The sequence below is a fragment of the Oncorhynchus mykiss genome, chromosome 3 (genome assembly GCF_057628025.1).
Source record: "Oncorhynchus mykiss isolate SJ-2025 chromosome 3, ASM5762802v1, whole genome shotgun sequence".
Taxonomy (NCBI): domain Eukaryota; kingdom Metazoa; phylum Chordata; class Actinopteri; order Salmoniformes; family Salmonidae; genus Oncorhynchus; species Oncorhynchus mykiss.
The window spans coordinates 22184777-22204790 of NC_143024.1; the positions used below are offsets into that span (position 1 = coordinate 22184777).

Genomic DNA, 20014 nt, shown 5'->3' on the forward strand with positions numbered 1-20014 from the left:
TGGGGGGGGGGGGGGGGGGGGTGGTACGTCTGTTGGTAAGGGTTAAAAAATGGGTTGCATTTAAGTTAGCAGGGAGAAAAGGACTCGTAGACAAGACAAAGTAGGAGAGTGTTTCTTATGTCAAATCTATTTATTTCAAAAGCAAACCCATTGAGACATACATATGATCATAGGACCATTTAGGCACAATGTGCATTTCCCCAAACAAACATGTAGGTAGAGAAAGACAAGGTGGGCTTTATTAAGACAAATAAAACACATGATGAAAAAAGGGTTTGAATAAGCTAAAAACTAAAAACACCCCCCTAAGCTTGAACAAAAGGCTACAGTGTGCAGGTATAAATAAAATACAAACACATATTTTATATACAGAGCTGTGCTTGTAAAGTGAGTCTATACAATATTTCCATACATACATTAAATCATTCACACATTCTTACTTAAAAACAGCATTCATTCATGTGGACAATGTGTAGATAATAAATAGAGAATATATTATTTCTAGGTATTAAGTGTAAGGCGTCATAATCATTCATAATAGATTAATAGTGACAACCTGCAAGGCGTTTCATGTAGCAGGGATGGCTGTGCCACTTCCTGGAAACAATAAAGTATCTCCTCCCTTAGCAACGGTAGTGACCTACCCATAGCAGCCCCTCCCCCATGTGATTTAATTGGCTAAGTAACACTATCAATAAGTAATGGTTAGTACACAGTTCATAGTACAGACAGGATGCTACACCCTGCTGGGTCTTTATCTACAACTACAGTGTGGTTGGCGTTGTGTTTAAAGAACTAGATCAATAACTAAATGACATATTGGTTTCCTTACCCTGTTAGCAGTCAATGGACATGTTAAGACATCAATCCATGCTTTGGTTTTGTTTAACCCAGCATTACCCCCCTGGTAAAGACCGGGTTCTGCTTAGAAACATTGCTTGTTCTTTGGTAGGCCATCAGAAACTTCTAAAAGATATAGGTTGGTCATGATGCCAAAAAGTGGGGAAGTTGTGGTCTACATAGTGTTTTCTGGTAAGGTCGCAGGCTTTAGGGCAGACTTGTAGAGTTCTAGGCACAGTTAGTGAGCATCATTGTTATTGCATTAAGTAAACACTGTGTCGACCTACAAGTTAGTCAGTCTTTCAGTCTAGTTTGACAATATAACTGACAATATAAACAGGGGTCTCCAACTCAACTCCTGGGTGGCATCAGTGTCTACTGGTTGTAGTTGTTCTGATCAGTGTCTGATTTATACCTGACAACTAAAGCCAGCAGACTGACAATATAAACAAGGGTCTCCAACTCAACTCCTGGGTGGCATCAGTGTCTACTGGTTGTAGTTGTTCTGATCAGTGTCTGATTTATAATTGACAACTAAAGCCAGTAGACAGTGCTTCCCTCGAGGACTGGAGTTTGATTACAATCTTGATATAAAACTAAACATTTTTCCCCCATTTTTCCCCCAGTTATGTGCTTTTGGGCCTCTTTTGGGCCTCCATTGTGCTAGGTAGTGCTGCTGTTGCATTGAGGCAGACATTTCTCCCAGGAGCTATAGGGGAGGGAGAGGATCAGGAAAAGGATCCCCCCCATGATGAGAATGGCCCCAGCGAAGCCCACACAGGTCACGGACCAGGAGAGCTCGTGGTGGAGCGGTATGGAGTGGTCAGATGACAACAGGGCCAATACTGACTGGTGAAACACCAGTATAGACAGCAGGACCAGTAGACCTGTGGGAGAGAGGGAGGGAGGGAGGAAGTGGGGATGGGGAATGGATGTAGAGGGAGGGAGAGGGGGAGAAGGAGTAGGAAGGTGAGACGGAGAGTAGGTATGAGGGGAGAGAGAGCTATACAAATTGATGGAAAGTGGTGTTGAGGGAAAAGCATACAATGTTATAAAATCCATGTACACAAAAAAGTATGAGGCAGAAAACACACATTTCTTTCCACAGGGCCGTGGGGTGAGACAGGGATGCAGCTTAAGCCCCACCCTCTTCAACATACATATATATATATTTTCTAATATATATATATATATATATATATATATATATATATATATATATATATATATATATATACACAGTGGGGAGAACTGCACTGCTGATTTTGCAGGTTTTCCTACTTACAAAGCATGTAGAGGTCTGTACTTTTTATCATAGGTACACTTCAACTGTGAGAGACGGAATCAACAAAAGAAATCCAGAAAATAATTTTGTATGATTATTAAGTAATTAATTAGCATTTTATTGCATGACATAAGTATTTGATACAATAGAAAAGCAGAACTTAATATTTGGTACAGAAACCTTTGTTTGCAATTACAGAGATCATACGTTTCCTGTAGTTCTTGACCAGGTTTGCACACACTGCAGCAGGGATTTTGGCCCACTCCTCCATACAGACCTTCTCCAGATCCTTCAGGTTTCGGGGCTGTCGCTGGGCAATACGGACTTTCAGCTCCCTCCAAAGATTTTCTATTGGGTTCAGGTTCCCCCTTATCTCAGCTCGCTGGTCACCATAGCATCTCCCACCTGTAGCACACGCTCCAGCAGGTATATCTCTCTAGTCACCCCCAAAACCAATTCTTTCTTTGGCCGCCTCTCTTTCCAGTTCTCTGCTGCCAATGACTGGAACGAACTACAAAAATCTCTGAAACTGGAAACTCTTATCTCCCTCACTAGCTTTAAGCACCAACTGTCAGAGCAGCTCACAGATTACTGCACCTGTACATAGCCCACATATAATTTAGCCCTATCAACTACCTCTTTCCCAACTGTATTTAATTTATTTATTTATTTTGCTCCTTTGCACCCCATTATTTTTATTTCTACTTTGCACATTCTTCCATTGCAAAACTACCATTCCAGTGTTTTACTTGCTATATTGTATTTACCTTGCCACCAAGGCCTTTTTTTGCCTTTACCTCCCTTCTCACCTCATTTGCTCACATTGTATATAGACTTGTTTATACTTTATTATTGACTGTATGTTTGTTTTACTCCATGTGTAACTCTGTGTTGTTGTATCTGTCGAACTGCTTTGCTTTATCTTGGCCAGGTCGCAATTGTAAATGAGAACTTGTTCTCAACTTGCCTACCTGGTTAAATAAAGGTAAAATAAAAAATAAATAAATAAAAGGTCTGGAGACTGGCTAGGCCACACCAGGACCTTGAGATGCTTCTTATGGAGCCACTCCTTAGTTGCCTTGGCTGTGTGTTTCGGGTCGTTGTCATGCAGGAAAATGCTCTTACTGAGGGAAGGAGGTTGTTGGCCAAGATCTCGCAATACATGGCCCCATCCATCCTCCCCTCAATACGGTGCAGTCGTCCTGTCCCCTTTGCAGAACAGCATCCCCAAAGAATTATGTTTCCACCTCCATGCTTCACGGTTGGGATGGTGTTCTTGGGTTGTACTAATCCTTCTTCTTCCTCCAAACACGGCGAGTGGAGTTTAGACCAAAAAGCTCTATTTTTTTTCTCATCAGACCACATGACCTTCTCCCATTCCTCCTCTGGATCATCCAGATGGTCATTGGCAAACTTCAGACGGGCCTGGACATGCGCTGGCTTGAGCAGGGGAACCTTGCGTGTGCTGCAGGATTTTAATCAATGACGGCGTAGTGTGTTACTAATGGTTTTCTTTGAGACTGTGGTCCCAGCTCTCTTCAGGTCATTGACCAGGTCCTGCTGTGTAGTTCTGGACTGATCCCTCACCTTCCTGATTGATGCCCCACGAGGTGAGACCTTGCATGGAGCCCCAGACCGAAGGTGATTGACCGTCATCTTGAACTTCTCCCATTTTCTAACAATTGCGGCAACAGTTGTTGCCTTCTCACCAAGCTGCTTGCCTATTGTCCTGTAGCCCATCCCAGCCTTGTGCAGGTCTACAATTTTATCCCTGATGTCCTTACACAGCTCTCTGGTCTTGGCCATTGTGGAGAGGTTGATTGAGTGTGTGGACAGGTGTCTTGTACAGGTAACGAGTTCAAACAGGTGCAGTTAATACAGGTAATGAGTGGAGAACAGGAGGGCTTTTTAAATAAAAAACTAACAAGTCTGTGAGAGCCGGAATTCCTACTGGTTGGTAGGTGATCAAATACTTATGTCATGCAATAAAATGCAAAATAATTACTTAAAAATCATACAATGTGATTTTCTGGATTTTTGTTTTAGATTCCGTCTCTCAGAGTTGAAGAGTACCTATGATAAACATTACAGGCCTCTACATGCTTTGTAAGTAGGAAAACCTGCAAAATCGGCAGTGTATCAAATACTTGTTCTCCCCACTGTATACATATATATATCAACGAATTGGTGAGGGCACTAGAACAGTCTGCAGCACCCGGCATCACCCTACTAGAATCTGAAGTCAAATGTCTACTGTTTGCTGATGATCTGGTGCTTCTGTCCCCAACCAAATCATGATAAAACAAAAAGATAATTACTTGACACATTGGAAAAAATTTACAAAAAAACAGCAAACTGGAATGCTATTTGGCACTAAACAGAGAGTACACAGACCACTGTGACTGACCCAAATTAAGGAAATCTTTGACTGTGTACAGACTCAGTGAGCATAGCCTTGCTATTGAGAGAGGGAGCCGTAGGCAGACCTGGCTCTGAAGAGAAGGCAGGCTATGTGCACACTGTCCCAAAATGAGGTGGAAACTGAGCTGCACTTCCTAACCTCCTGCCAAATGTATGACAAGAGACACATGTTTCCCTCAGATTACACAGACCCACAAATAATTCGAAAAACAAATCCAATTTTGATAAACTCCCATATCTATTGCGTAAAATACAACAGTGTGCCATCACAGCAGCACTATTTGTGAACTGTTGCCACAAGCAAAGGGCAACCAGTGAAGAACAAACACAATTGTAAATACAACCCATATTTATGTGTATTAATTTTCCATGTTGTACTTTGCACATCATTACAACACTGTTTCTGGACATAATATGACATTTGAAATATTTGTATTATTTTGGAACTTTTGTGAGTTTAATGTTTAATGTACATTTTACATGATTACATGATTGTTTATTTCCCTACAGGGAGGTCTAAGTCTACACCCAGAATAGTGACTGCTCTCTTTGTAGTCTATTTCCCCTTACCTGATAGGATGAAGCAGAAGGAGGCGGGCTTGAGGAAGAAGGGCACTCCTTTACTGAGGGACATGGTGATACAGATTGCTCCCATCACCATCATAGACAGAGCTATCATTGCTAGGATAGCAGCCGCTATGTTCAGGTCTGGGAGAGAGAGGGGAGGGGGAAGAGAGAGGGGGAGACAGAATGAGAGGAGGAGGAGAGAGGGAATGGAGAGGAAGTGAATAGAGGGAGAAGTGGTTAGAGAAAGAGTGAAGAGGTGTTGGAGAGGAAGACAGGGGAGAATGAGGGAGGGAGGGCAGAGTTACACCTCAGTGAGCATTGTGCATCTGAGAGTGACATCACAGGAGATAAATACAGCACTGTGAGAAAGAGAGAGAAGGTGAGAGGGAGAGAAGGAGGGGGAGAGAAGGAGAGAGAAGGTGAGAGGGAGAGAGGAAGAGGGAGAGAAGGAGGGGGAGAGAGAAAGAGGGAGAGAAGGAGGGGGAGAGACGAAGAGGGAGAGAAGGTGAGATAGAGAGAGGGAGAGAGTAAGAGGGAGAGAAGGAGGGGGAGAGAGGAAGCGGAAGCGAGACTTAAGATGCTGACTTACTCTTGTGGGTCGTCTTCTTAAATATGACTGCGTTGTGTCCATTGGTGAAGAATTTGAAGTAAGTGCAGTTGGATTCTGAGAAGAGAAACAGAGAGGGAAAATCACACACACACAGTATATTGCTGGTCCCTGTGCATCCATCCCCTCTGTCCTCCTGGACATGAAGACACATTTTATCTGTTGTGTCGTGGGAGCACCAAGAGAAACACTGCTCACTGCTCTACACAGTCCCATATTCACAGCACATCCACAGCACATCCACAGCACATATGGTGCCACGAGAGAGAAGGAGAGAGAGAGGGGTGATGGAAGAGAGGGAGACGGAGAGATAGAAAGAGGGGCAGGTGGAGGGGGGAGAGAAAGCAATACATTTGTAAGGAGGAAGAGACAGAAGGAGAGAGAGAGAGAGAACGCAGAGAGCATGAGAAAGAGGGGGAAGGAGAGATAGGGAGTGATAGAGTGGGCAGATGGAGGGAGGGGTGAGGACAAAGAGAAAGAGGGAGACAGATGAGAGGGAGGTGAACGAGATGAAGGAAGGAAAAGAGAAGATTACAGGGGCTTGGTTAATACTGCATTAGACAGACACTCTTCCTCTCTCTGCCTTTATATATTTACAGTGGGGCAAAAAAGTATTTAGTCAGACACCAATTGTGCAAGTTCTCCCACTTAAAAAGATGAGATGCCTGTAATTTTAATCATAGGTACACTTCAACTATGACAGACAAAATTAGGAGAAAAAAAATCCAGAAAATCACATTGTACGATTTTTAATGAATTTATTTGCAAATTATGGTGGAAAATAAGTATTTGGTCACCTACAAACAAGCAAGACCTGTCACAGACCTGTAACTTCTTCTTTAAGAGGCTCCTCTGTCCTCCACTCGTTCCCTGTATTAATGGCACCTGTTTGAACTTGTCATCAGTATAAAAGACACCTGTCCACAACCTCAAACAGTCACACTCCAAACTCCACTATGGCCAAGACCAAAGAGCTGTCAAAGGACACCAGAAACAAAATTGTAGACCTGCACCAGGCTGGGAAGACTGAATCTGCAATAGGTAATCAACTGTGGGAGCAATTATTAGGAAATGGAAGACATACAAGACCACTGATAATCTCCCTCGATCTGGGCTCCACGCAAGACCTCATCCCGTGGGGTCAAAATGATCACAAGAACGGTGAGCAAAAATCCCAGAACCACACGGGGGGACCTAGTGAATGACCTGCAGAGAGCTGGGACCAAAGTAACAAAGACTACCATCAGTAACACACTACGCCGCCAGAGACTCAAATCCTGCAGTGCCAGACGTGTCCCCCTGCTTAAGCCGGTACATGTCCAGGCCCGTCTTAAGTTTGCTAGAGAGCATTTGGATGATCCAGAAGAAGATTGGGAGAATGTCATATGGTCAGATGAAATCAAAATATAACTTTTTGGTAAAAACTCAATTGTGAAGCATGGGGGTGGAAACATCATGCTTTTGGGCTGTTTTTCTGCAAAGGGACCAGGACGACTGATCCGTGTAAAGGAAAGAATGAATGGGGCCATGTATCATGAGATTTTGAGTGAAAACCTTCCATCAGCAAAGGCATTGAAGATGAAACGTGGCTGGGTCTTTCAGCATGACAATGATCCCAAACACACCGCCCGGGCAACGAAGGAGTGGCTTCGTAAGAAGCATTTCAAGGTCCTGGAGTGGCCCAGCCAGTCTCCAGATCTCAACCCCATAGAAAATCTTTGGAGGGAGTTGAAAGTCCGTGTTGCCCAGCAACAGCCCCAAAACATCACTGCTCTAGAGGAGATCTGCATGGAGGAATAGGCCAAAATACCAGCAACAGTGTGTGAAAACCTTGTGAAGACTTACAGAAAACATTTGACCTCTGTCATTGCCAACAAAGGGTATATAACAAAGTATTGAAATAAACTTTTGTTATTGACCAAATACTTATTTTCTCACTTTGACTTGTTTTAAGGACATTACATCAAAGTTGGATCAGCCTGTAGTGTGGTTTTCCACTTTAATTTTGAGTGTGACTCTAAATCCAGACCTCCATGGGTTGATACATTTGATTTCCACTGATAATTTGTGTGTGATTTTGTTGTCAGCACATTCAACTATGTAAAGAAAAAAGTATTTAATAAGAATATTTCATTCATTCAGATCTAGGATGTGTTATTTTAGTGTTCCCTTTATTTTTTTGAGCAGTGTATATTCTCTCATCCTCTGCTGCTCTTCCTCTCTCCCTCCTTTATATAAATATATTATCTCATCCTCTGCTGCTCTTCCTCTCTCCCTCCTTTATATAAATATATTATCTCATCCTCTGCTGCTCTTCCTCTCTCCCTCCTTATATATAAATATATTATCTCATCCTCTGCTGCTCTTCCTCTCTCCCTCCTTATATATAAATATATTCTCTCATCCTCTGCTGCTCTTCCTCTCTCCCTCCTTATATATAAATATATTATCTCATCCTCTGCTGCTCTTCCTCTCTCCCTCCTTTATATAAATATATTATCTCATCCTCTGCTGCTCTTCCTCTCTCCCTCCTTATATATAAATATATTATCTCATCCTCTGCTGCTCTTCCTCTCTCCCTCCTTTATATAAATATATTATCTCATCCTCTGCTGCTCTTCCTCTCTCCCTCCTTTATATAAATATATTATCTCATCCTCTGCTGCTCTTCCTCTCTCCCTCCTTATATATAAATATATTATCTCATCCTCTGCTGCTCTTCCTCTCTCCCTCCTTTATATAAATATATTATCTCATCCTCTGCTGCTCTTCCTCTCTCCCTCCTTATATATAAATATATTCTCTCATCCTCTGCTGCTCTTCCTCTCTCCCTCCTTATATATAAATATATTATCTCATCCTCTGCTGCTCTTCCTCTCTCCCTCCTTTATATAAATATATTATCTCATCCTCTGCTGCTCTTCCTCTCTCCCTCCTTATATATAAATATATTATCTCATCCTCTGCTGCTCTTCCTCTCTCCCTCCTTATATATAAATATATTCTCTCATCCTCTGCTGCTCTTCCTCTCTCCCTCCTTTATATAAATATATTATCTCATCCTCTGCTGCTCTTCCTCTCTCCCTCCTTATATATAAATATATTATCTCATCCTCTGCTGCTCTTCCTCTCTCCCTCCTTTATATAAATATATTATCTCATCCTCTGCTGCTCTTCCTCTCTCCCTCCTTATATATAAATATATTATCTCATCCTCTGCTGCTCTTCCTCTCTCCCTCCTTATATATAAATATATTAGCTCATCCTCTGCTGCTCTTCCTCTCTCCCTCCTTATATATAAATATATTATCTCATCCTCTGCTGCTCTTCCTCTCTCCCTCCTTTATATAAATATATTATCTCATCCTCTGCTGCTCTTCCTCTCTCCCTCCTTTATATAAATATATTATCTCATCCTCTGCTGCTCTTCCTCTCTCCCTCCTTATATATAAATATATTATCTCATCCTCTGCTGCTCTTCCTCTCTCCCTCCTTTATATAAATATATTAGCTCATCCTCTGCTGCTCTTCCTCTCTCCCTCCTTATATATAAATATATTCTCTCATCCTCTGCTGCTCTTCCTCTCTCCCTCCTTATATATAAATATATTATCTCATCCTCTGCTGCTCTTCCTCTCTCCCTCCTTTATATAAATATATTATCTCATCCTCTGCTGCTCTTCCTCTCTCCCTCCTTATATATAAATATATTATCTCATCCTCTGCTGCTCTTCCTCTCTCCCTCCTTATATATAAATATATTATCTCATCCTCTGCTGCTCTTCCTCTCTCCCTCCTTTATATAAATATATTATCTCATCCTCTGCTGCTCTTCCTCTCTCCCTCCTTATATATAAATATATTATCTCATCCTCTGCTGCTCTTCCTCTCTCCCTCCTTATATATAAATATATTAGCTCATCCTCTGCTGCTCTTCCTCTCTCCCTCCTTATATATAAATATATTAGCTCATCCTCTGCTGCTCTTCCTCTCTCCCTCCTTATATATAAATATATTATCTCATCCTCTGCTGCTCTTCCTCTCTCCCTCCTTATATATAAATATATTATCTCATCCTCTGCTGCTCTTCCTCTCTCCCTCCTTATATATAAATATATTAGCTCATCCTCTGCTGCTCTTCCTCTCTCCCTCCTTTATATAAATATATTATCTCATCCTCTGCTGCTCTTCCTCTCTCCCTCCTTAAATATAAATATATTATCTCATCCTCTGCTGCTCTTCCTCTCTCTCTTTATGTAGAGATAGATAAATATATTTTTCTCTCATCCTCTGCTGTTCTTCCTCGATCCCCCTGTCTGGTAGTCACCCCTGCATACTCTGTGTGGTCAGAGACACAGAGGGACCCACAAACACACAGCCACACACACATGTTTGTTTTACTATCCTTGTGGGGACCAAACAACTGATTCCCATTCAAAATCCTATTTTCCCTAACCTTAACCCCAAACCCTACCCCTAAACCTTAAGGAAAAAGGTTATTTTAGGCTGTTTGACTTCTGGTCACCACAAGGATAGTAAAATCAAACACACAAGTACAAACACATACAGCAGACTCTCCTATCAACCTTAACGCTATTCTGTCTGCAACACTGGTGCATTACAGGAAAAGTGTATATTATGACCACAGATTTATAGTGAGATCTACCTCTCAAGCTCTCCACCTGTCTAACTGTCCACCTGCCCTCCTGTCCACCGGTCCACCTGTCCTTCTGCACTCCTGTCCACCTGAGTGGCTTAGTCAGTTAGTCAGAGGTTATGGTAATGTACAGTAGCAGTGAGTGTTGTATGATGTATTAGTTAGTCTGGCACTGACAGACAGTGACAGAGAATGACTGTGATGTTGTTTCCCAGGGACAGGCGCCAGGGGCATGTAAACATGAATGTGAAATAGAGACGCACAGATGGAGAAACAGTTCTTTTTCTCCAAACATGAGAAGTCCACACACACACAGCAGAGCCTGTCTGTCAGGCGCTGTGGGCCAACAGTGTTTTGACGCACGGAGACAAGGAAGTGTCAGAATAGATACTGACTCGACTCCAACACACAGACCGTCATCGTAAACACAGATGTTTATCTGCTAGACAAGACACACAAGGTGAGTCAGACATAGATGTTTATCGACTAGACATCCAAGGTGAATCAGCCCTCTAAAATACCGGAGGCTGATAAACAATGCACCAGATGGATATAGCGTGTAATCTACATTGTAATAGATATGAACATTCATAGGATTCATCCATCCTAATAGAACAAGCTAAATCAAGACTACAAAATGAAATAAAGCTATTTTATATTTATACAATGTCAAATATATATACATCCTATTAAAAACAATACAAACATCATTGCTAGTGTATCAAAGCCAACCACTCCTAGCCTGGGTTGTGCCGTGGTGGAGATCTTTGTGGGCTATACTCGGCCTCGTCTCAGGATGGTAAGTTGGTGGTTGAAGATATCCCTCTAGTGGTGTGGGGGCTGTGCTTTGGCAAAGTGGGTGGGGTTATATCCTTCCTGTTTGGCCCTGTCCGGGGGTGTCCTCGGATGGGGCCACAGTGTCTCCTGACCCCTCCTGTCTCAGCCTCCAGTATTTATGCTGCAGTAGTTTATGTGTCGGGGGGCTAGGGTCAGTCTGTTATATCTGGAGTATTTCTCCTGTCTTATCTGGTGTCCTGTGTGAATTTAAGTATGCTCTCTCTAATTCTCTCTTTCTTTCTCTCTCTCGGAGGACCTGAGACCTAGGACCATGCCCCAGGACTACCTTGCATGATGACTCCTTGCTGTCCCCAGTCCACCTGGCCGTGCTGCTGCTCCAGTTTCAACTGTTCTGCCTGTGGCTACGGAACCCTGACCTGTTCACCGGACGTGCTACCTGTACCAGACCTTCTGTTTTCAACTCTCTAGTGACAGCAGGAGCGGTAGAGATACTCTCAATGATTGGCTATGAAAAGCCAACTGAAATTTACTCCTGAGGTGCTGACTTGCTGCACCCTCGACAACTACTGTGATTATTATTGTTTAACCATGCTGGTCATTTATGAACATTTGAACATCTTGGCCATGTTCTGTTATAATCTCCACCCGGCACAGCCAGAAGAGGACTGGCCACCCCACAGCCTGGTTCCTCTCTAGGTTTCTTCCTTTCTTTTTGACCTTTCTTGGGAGTTTTTCTAGCCACCGTGCTTCTACACCTGCATTGCTTGCTGTTTGTGGTTTCTGTACAGCACTTTGATATATCAGCTGATGTAAGAAGGGCTATATAAATACATTTGATTTGGCCGAATATCAGACTATTCTGACAGATAAAGCACGAATACAGGAGATGGCTACCTCATCCTACCGTAGGCCCTGTCTGGCCCCCTCTGTGGGACAAGTGCTTAAATACCTGCAATCATCCACCACTGGACAATCCCTACAGACAGAAACGGGTCATTACACAGATAACAGACTTACATGGAGGAACGTAACAGTACAGGATGGAGGAAGTGGCTGAAAATCAAGGTTTAGTAGCTTTATTTTCCTGAAATGTAAAAAAATATTTTTTGTTTTTTTATAGAGAAGATTTTATGAAAAAAACACTATGATGAAGAATACCTGCAATTAAAATATATTTTCGACTGATCATTCAATAAAGGGAAATTCTAAAACTGAAAGAAATTGAAATGAAATAGTAATAGTAACAATCCATTGAAGTATCCCGAAAGACGAAGCTCCATCATGCAGTAAAAGTGAAGCGTCTGTCTTATATAAACACACTGAAAGTTTGGATCTTTACAAGGATACTGGAAACATCCTTTTCTGACTCACCAACGATTATAAAAATCTGATGCCTATAGCTAGATAACTAACAGACAGACCAGGCCACATTCAGATTTGTCAAATTCAGACTGGCTCCATTTCAAAGCAGTATTCCTTTAAGGACTCAATTTGAACATTATCTGTAGGATGACCCAGATACACACGCAGCAAAGCTGGCATACACGCCTCCTAGTCACACACGTTTGCATAAGCACGCTCACGCACACACAGACAAAGGGCACGCACACGCATACATACAATGTACACATGCATACACACACCCACATATTGATGCTACATTGATGCAAATTCCTGGGAGACATCCAACACATTGCTTCAACCTATCCTATGTTTACAGATCATTACAGAGGAAGGGGAGGAAGCCCTAACTAACACACACAGCACTGCAGTGGAATCAGGGGTTGGTCATGAAATCAGTGCCCCAGTTACCTCCATCGTTACCTCCATCTCTGCGGTTGTGATTTGAGGGAGTCCAGCTATGACCGGAAGAGGCTTTTCGTTACAGGTTAGGAGAGCATTTTAGCTCACCCTAACCCTTTTCCTAACCTTAACCTAAGTCTCCTAACCTGCCACATTAATTATCCTAACCTGCTGCGCAAATTCTCCTAACCTGCTCTGAAATAATCCCTTCCGGTCGTAGCTTTACTCCCTCTAGTCAGAACCCATTTTTACAGTGTTGTCATCAAAATGAGACTAAGGATATGAACTAACCTGTCCCCAAAACTCATGGCCTGCCCTAATGCAACAGACAGACAGACAGACAGACAGGTTCCTCACCTCCGGGCAGATCGGCGGGGCCGCAGCTCTCTCTCTCGGGGTCGATGTCGTCCACCCACAGGGTGCGGGTACACCCCTTCCACAGGCCGTAGTGGGCTGTCTGACACGTCTGGTTGTTACTCCAGGTCTTGGGCGTGGCCAGCTCCACCCAGAACTCTGTTCCCACCCCCAGCACTGTCAGGGTCACACCCACAATGGCCACAAAGAACGCCAGCTTGATCTTCCCCTCCTGGCTGTCACTCATCCTAGGGGTCCGCCTCGTAGCACGCCCCCCTCCCTTCACCCCTGCCAGGCCGGCCAGGCCCCCATGGGCCCCAGCTCCTACCACCCCCATACGGCCATCCTCCTCTGGCTGGACAATGTAGTTGGCCCACATGGTGACCTCTACCAGAGGCCGAGAGAGGTCGGATGGAGAGAGGAAGGGAGGGAAAGAGGGAAGAGGACGGGAAAGAGAGTGAAGAGAGAGAAGCAGGGAAATTATTGAAAGGGGGTGAACCCCAAAAAGAAGAAAGGAAGGTTGAAGACAGAAGGAAGGTAGAGACACAGATAACAGCAGTTCAGAGGTGGATGTGGGGATGGAGAATGGGAGGAGGAAAGGGGAGAGAGAGATGGATGGTTCAGTATGGGAGTAGACAAGATGGGAGAAAGGGAGTGATGAGAGAAAGGTGGAGGAGGAGAGGACTGGGTGACGAGGAAGGATGGCGTATGTTTTTTCTGGAACACCCCCTGAATATAAACAAGGAAAGAAGAAAAAAAGAGGTTACCAACGACAACACCCTTTTTGTCCCCATCCATAACAAGAGAGATGATGATTCCCTAAAAAGGGGGATCAAGTTCAAGTGGGAAAAACACTTGACTGGGCCAACACTGATCTCTCTGTGGATAAAACTGCCTGTCTGCCAGGAGTAGAGATCCTTTGTTGCTGCCCTATGCAGCAGAGTACAAGCCTAGATACAGCAGGTAGCCTAGTGGTTAGAGCGTTGGGACAGTAACTGTTAAGGTCGCTAGTTTGGATCCCTGCAGTGACAAGGTGAAAATAACATATGTTAATGTGCCTTAACAATGGCTGGCTGTGACCCCACTCTCTGAAGGTGTCTCAGGGGGAGTTGGAATATGCAAAAACACCCATTTCCAATTCATACATGTGTGAAATATTTCAAATACAAGCACCCACCAAATAATTTCTTCTTATTAAAGAACTGCCTGGATTGGACATGTTTTTGTTGCTGTCCTAAACACCAGAGAGAGTATGAGCCAGATACAAGCTATTAGAGCAGACTGCTGTCAGGGTCAAGGTGAGTGTTGAATCCTCCATTAGGAACTGTGCTGGCTCTGGGCCAGACAGCCATAAGGAAAGGCTATTGTTTTCCCCAGACGCCGACCAATAACCCAGCCAGGTATCCCTGGGTCCGCCCCTACAGATCCTCCTCGCAGGTTGCTATTAGTACCCTCTCTGAAAGAAATGTTGTGCATTACACTGACTGTACAAAACATTAGGAACACTTTATCTTGCCCTCAGAACAGCCTCAATTCGTCAGGGCATGGACTCTACAAGGTGTCGAAAGCGTTCCACAGGGATGCTGGCCCATGTTGACTCCAATGCTTCCCACAGTTGTGTCAAGTTGGCTGGATGTCCTTTGGGTGGTGAACCATTCTTGCATACACACAGGAAACTGTTGAGCGTGAAAAACCCAGCAGGGTTGCAGTTCTTGACACAAACCGGTGCACCTGGCACCTACTACCATCCCCCATTCAAAGGTGCACATACACAATCCATGTCTCAATTGTCTCAAGGCTTAAAAATCATTCTTTAACCTGTATCCTCCCCTTCATCTACACTGATTGAAGTGGATTTAACAAGTGACATCAATAAGGGATCATAACTTTCACCTGGATTCACCTGGTCAGTCTATGTCATGGAAAGAGCAGGTGTTCTTAATGTTTTGTACACTCAGTGTATATGTATCATGTATACCCGCAGATACCATTCATGTTTTGTGAATGTGTGAGCGTTTACATGTGTGTGGTGTGGTGTGGTGTGGTGTGTGTGAGGTAATTCAGCCCTGGGTGGCTCTGGGTGGCAATTAACGCCAAGCGCTGACAGTGGTGGTAGACAGATTGAGTGTCCCAGGGATAGGTCCCACATCAGGGGCCATGGCGCTGGAGTGAGTGAGTGTCCCAGGGATAGGTCCCACATCAGGGGCCATGGCGCTGGAGTGAGTGAGTGTCCCAGGGATAGGTCCCACATCAGGGGACAGAGTGGTGGAGTCCCATGGACAGGTCCCAGGTTGGGACACAGCCAGTCAGACAGCAGGTGAAAAGAAAAGATAAATACTTGATCCATTAAGTATCTTCTCTACTATCAAACTGCAATCCTAAATCAACCCATTGCCCCTACTCTTTAGGCACACAGTAAAACTGTTGCAAAGTCCTCCTAGCCTATAGGAGGGTACGTTGGTATATTTTGTTTATACATACAATCCACTAACATCTACACAAGTGCCTGAGGGGTTAGGGACACGGGTTGAGTTGGGGCAATAGGATAGGATAGGAGACAGCAGTTCAGTGTAAACATGGGAGTTTGTGATTTGCTTTGGATGAAAGCGTCCATTGAGTGACCATCTAAATGTGATAGAAATATGGTGAAGAAGTCGGGATAGGCTGTGTGGCAGTGGAGGCTGGTGGGAGGAGCTATAGGATGGCTGGAATGGAATAAAAGGAACGGAGTCAAACGTGATTTCCATATATTTGATACCGTTCCATGAATTCCATTCCAGCCATTACAATGAGCCCGTCCCTCTATAGCTCCTCCCACCAGCCTCCATTGCTGTGTAGTAATCTATTAGGTGTGTACTCTGCTATCAGTCTATAGCTCCTCCCACCAGCCTCCATTGCTGTGTAGTAATCCATTAGGTGTGTACTCTGCTATCAGTCTATAGCTCCTCCCACCAGCCTCCATTGCTGTGTAGTAATCCATTAGGTGTGTACTCTGCTATCAGTCTATAGCTCCAAACCAAAGTCAAACGGCTGAGAACTGTCTGCCCTTTTTTAAATGTTGCACTGGGACGTCCTTCTGACATATCTGGCAATCACAGAGGAAGGGATCACTTTCTGTCTGTCAAAGAGCATCATGCGCTCCCTATGGAATGTCCCACAGAACCAAAATAAAGATTATTTAATGGTATACACTATCAGAGATATGTATATCCAATGGCTAGACTGAAACTTCTCTTGCACATGAAGTAACCTATAGCTTATATCTATAGCATAAGGCATAGCACTGAACCTAATGGAAAATAACAAGAGCAACTGCTGACAGTTGAATTAGGAGCTGTAGAATTACACACACCTCACATGGATAGATATCCCATTACATCACGCACTGCAAAAAGTGACATCTAAGCAAGCAAACATATGTTATATTAAGTGATTAGTCACTTACGTTCTTTAAAAAAACAACTAAATTATCTAACGTCATTGCCAGATAATTTTGCTTATTTTAATGAGAATTAAATATCTTGAAATATATTCAAATAAATAAATAAATATATTCAATTAAGATAAATTACTTGTATTTAGCCTTTTTTTAGGTTAAAAGAGGCCAAATATCTGCCAATGACGTTAGACATGTTAGCTTAGTAAGACAAGAAACACTCGTTTGAAGTGAATTATCACTAGATAACATATTTAAGTTGCTTAGATGTCACTTTTTGCTGGGCAATGTCCATGATTTCCTAATCATGGTCAAAATAACACAGCAAACTGTTCCACAAATCAGATCAAACCTAATCGTGTCAAAACTAAGATCGACTGCAGAAATGTTTCATTTCAAAAGGATCTATCCATTTACTTGTTGAGCAGTAGAACTAAAACGGCAGGCTCTAACTGCTCACACATGTTAGGAAAAAAGACATCTGTGAAAATCAGCAACACTCTCTCCTACTTAACCACCACTACTGAAACCAGCACAACATGCAGCTATAAGCACGATCTAAAGCCCAGAACCAATAACAACAAGGAGAAAAGTAAGTCTGACCTGTTTGGAATATGTTGTTCACTTCAGATTGAAAGAAGCTTGGAACTTAATAGAGGGGAGAAAGTTGGGAGTGTTGGAGAGAGAGAGGGGAGGGAGAGAGAGAGAAAGGAAGAGAGAGAGAGGGACATGTTTATACCTGGTGCTAACATGGGTCCTTTGTCCTGATTGTTTACATTCTGATTGTGCCCACATTTCCAGATTTCCTGGTCACTCCCTGTATGCAAATTAACTGAGTGCTATTCTTTTACAATAATATTTATGTATTTATTGTAAGACACACATATTGATGTCATAATTCAATGGTGCCACCTGTCAATGATTTTAGAAGGTGGGGTAATTGTGATTTCAATTGTTTCTCTGTCCAGATCTGTCTACACACAAGATACCCAGACACAATGCATGCTTGACTACCTCTGGGGGTGGTCAGAAAGATCTGATCACAATCCGTCTTTTAATCGTCTACACCTGTCTAAAAATGTGGGCACAATCAGAATGTGGACCAGATCAGGACAGAGCATGCATGTTGTTAAAACCAGGTATAAATGGGGCTAAAGAAAGAGAGAGGCAGAAGAGAGAGATAGTCAGTGTGTGTTAAGGGGGTGGGGTAAGTAAAGGATATGGAAAGAGAGAGTAAGAGGAGAGGGAGCGCTGGGTAGGTTGGTTCTGTTGTTGATTAACTGTGTCTACTGGCCTCTGACCCTCAGAATGTGTGTTTGTGTGTATCCAGGTCCATATTCAAACTCAACTCTACCTTTGTTTAAAATCTTTATGGTTTTGTTTTCTGCCATGATGACAGGCAAAGTTTGTGTGGGTAAAAACATTGTGTGTGTCTATGTGTGCGTTTGTTTGTGCTTGTGTGTGTCTTTGTCTATTTAAGAAAGCCAGCTGTTAATGGCATTAAGTGGTGGCAAGGGAGGGGCCTCTGTACTGTTTATATGAGTGGAGGCCAGGGTAGCACTTCACAGCAATCCATAACACACTGTTAATCAGAGAGAGAGAGAAAAAAAGAGAGGAGAGGAAGAGAGGGGGAGAGAGAGGAGAGGGAGGGAGGGAGAGGAGAGGAGAACGAGAGAGTCAGAGCAGATAGAGCAGACAGAGAGAGAGAGAGAGAGAGAAAGAGAGAGAGAGAGAGAGAGAGAGAGAGAGAGAAAGAGAGAGAAAAAAAGAGAGGAGAGACAGAGAGGGGGAAACGAGAGGAGAGGAAGGGAGAGAAGGGAGAGAAGAACGAGAGAGTCAGAGCAGACAGAGCAGACAGAGCAGACAGAGACAGAGAGAGAGAGAGATAGTCAGAGCAGACAGACACACCCTACAGAGCCCCAGGACAACAGCACAATTAGACCCAACCAAATCATGAGAAAACAAAAAGATAATTACTTGACACATTGGAAAGAATTAACAAAAAAACAGAGCAAACTAGAATGCTATTTGGCCCTACACAGAGAGTACACAGTGGCAGAATACCTGACCACTGTGACTGACCCCAAATTAAGGAAAGCTTTGACTATGTACAGACTCAGTGAGCATAGCCTTGCTATTGAGAAAGGCCGCCGTAGGCAGACATGGCTCTCAAGAGAAGACAGGCTATGTGCTCACTGCCCACAAAATGAGGTGGAAACTGAGCTGCACTTCCTAACCTCCTGCCCAATGTATGACCATATTAGAGAGACATATTTCCCTCAGATTACACAGATCCACAAAGAATTCGAAAACAAACCCAATTTTGAAAAACTCATATCTACTGGGTGAAATTCCACAGTGTGCCATCACAGCAGCAAGATTTGTGACCTGTTGCCACGAGAAAAGGGCAACCAGTGAAGAACAAACACCATTGTAAATACAACCCATATTTATGCTTATTTATTTTATATTGTGTCCTTTAACCATTTGTACATTGTTAAAACACTGTATATATATAATATGACATTTGTAATGTCTTTATTGTTTTGAAACTTCTGTATCTGTAATGTTTACTGTTCATTTTTGTTGTTTTTCACTTTATATATTCACTTTGTATGTTGTCTACCTCACTTGCTTTGGCAATGTTAACACGTTTCCCATGCCAATAAAGCCCTTGAATTGAATTGAATTGAATTGAATTGAGAGAGAGAGAGAGAGAGAGAGAGAGAGTCAGAGCAGACAGAGAGAGTAATAGCAGGCAGATCAGACAGAGAGAGAGAGTCAGAGCAGACAGAGCAGACAGAGAGAGTCAGATCAGACAGAAAGAGAGAGAGAGAGAGAGTCAGAGCAGACAGAGAAGACAGACAGAGAGAGAGAGAGAGTCAGAGCAGACAGAGCAGACAGGTAGAGAGAGAGAGTCAGAGCAGATAGAGCAGGCAGAGAGAGAAAGAGTCAGAGCAGACAGAGAAGACAGAGAGAGAGAGAGTCAGAGCAGACAGAGCAGACAGACAGAGAGAGAGAGAGAGAGTCAGAGCAGACAGAGCAGACAGGTAGAGAGAGAGAGAGTCAGAACAGATAGGGCAGACAGAGAGAGAGAGTCAGAGCAGACAGAGAAGACAGAGAGAGAGAGTCAGAGCAGACAGAGCAGACTGAGAGAGAGAGAGAGAGTCAGAGCAAACAGAGAAGACAGAGAGAGAGAGTCAGAGCAGACAGAGCAGACAGAATGAGAGAGAGAGTCAGAGCAGA

The 20014-nt window shown here is 43.3% G+C and overlaps 1 protein-coding gene across 1 annotated transcript; it reads right to left on the bottom strand.

Annotated features, from left to right (window-relative positions):
• Positions 1–111: 111 nt before the first annotated feature.
• Positions 112–18358, bottom strand: LOC110508947 (voltage-dependent calcium channel gamma-6 subunit). The gene is made up of 5 exons (XM_021589877.3): positions 17372–18358; positions 13336–14061; positions 5703–5777; positions 5117–5254; positions 112–1727 (listed from the first exon to the last, which is right to left on the bottom strand). Exons 2-5 carry the CDS (start codon positions 13709–13711, stop codon positions 1504–1506), a joined length of 813 nt encoding a protein of 270 aa, XP_021445552.1. The 5' UTR covers positions 13712–14061; positions 17372–18358; the 3' UTR covers positions 112–1503.
• Positions 18359–20014: the final 1656 nt, after the last annotated feature.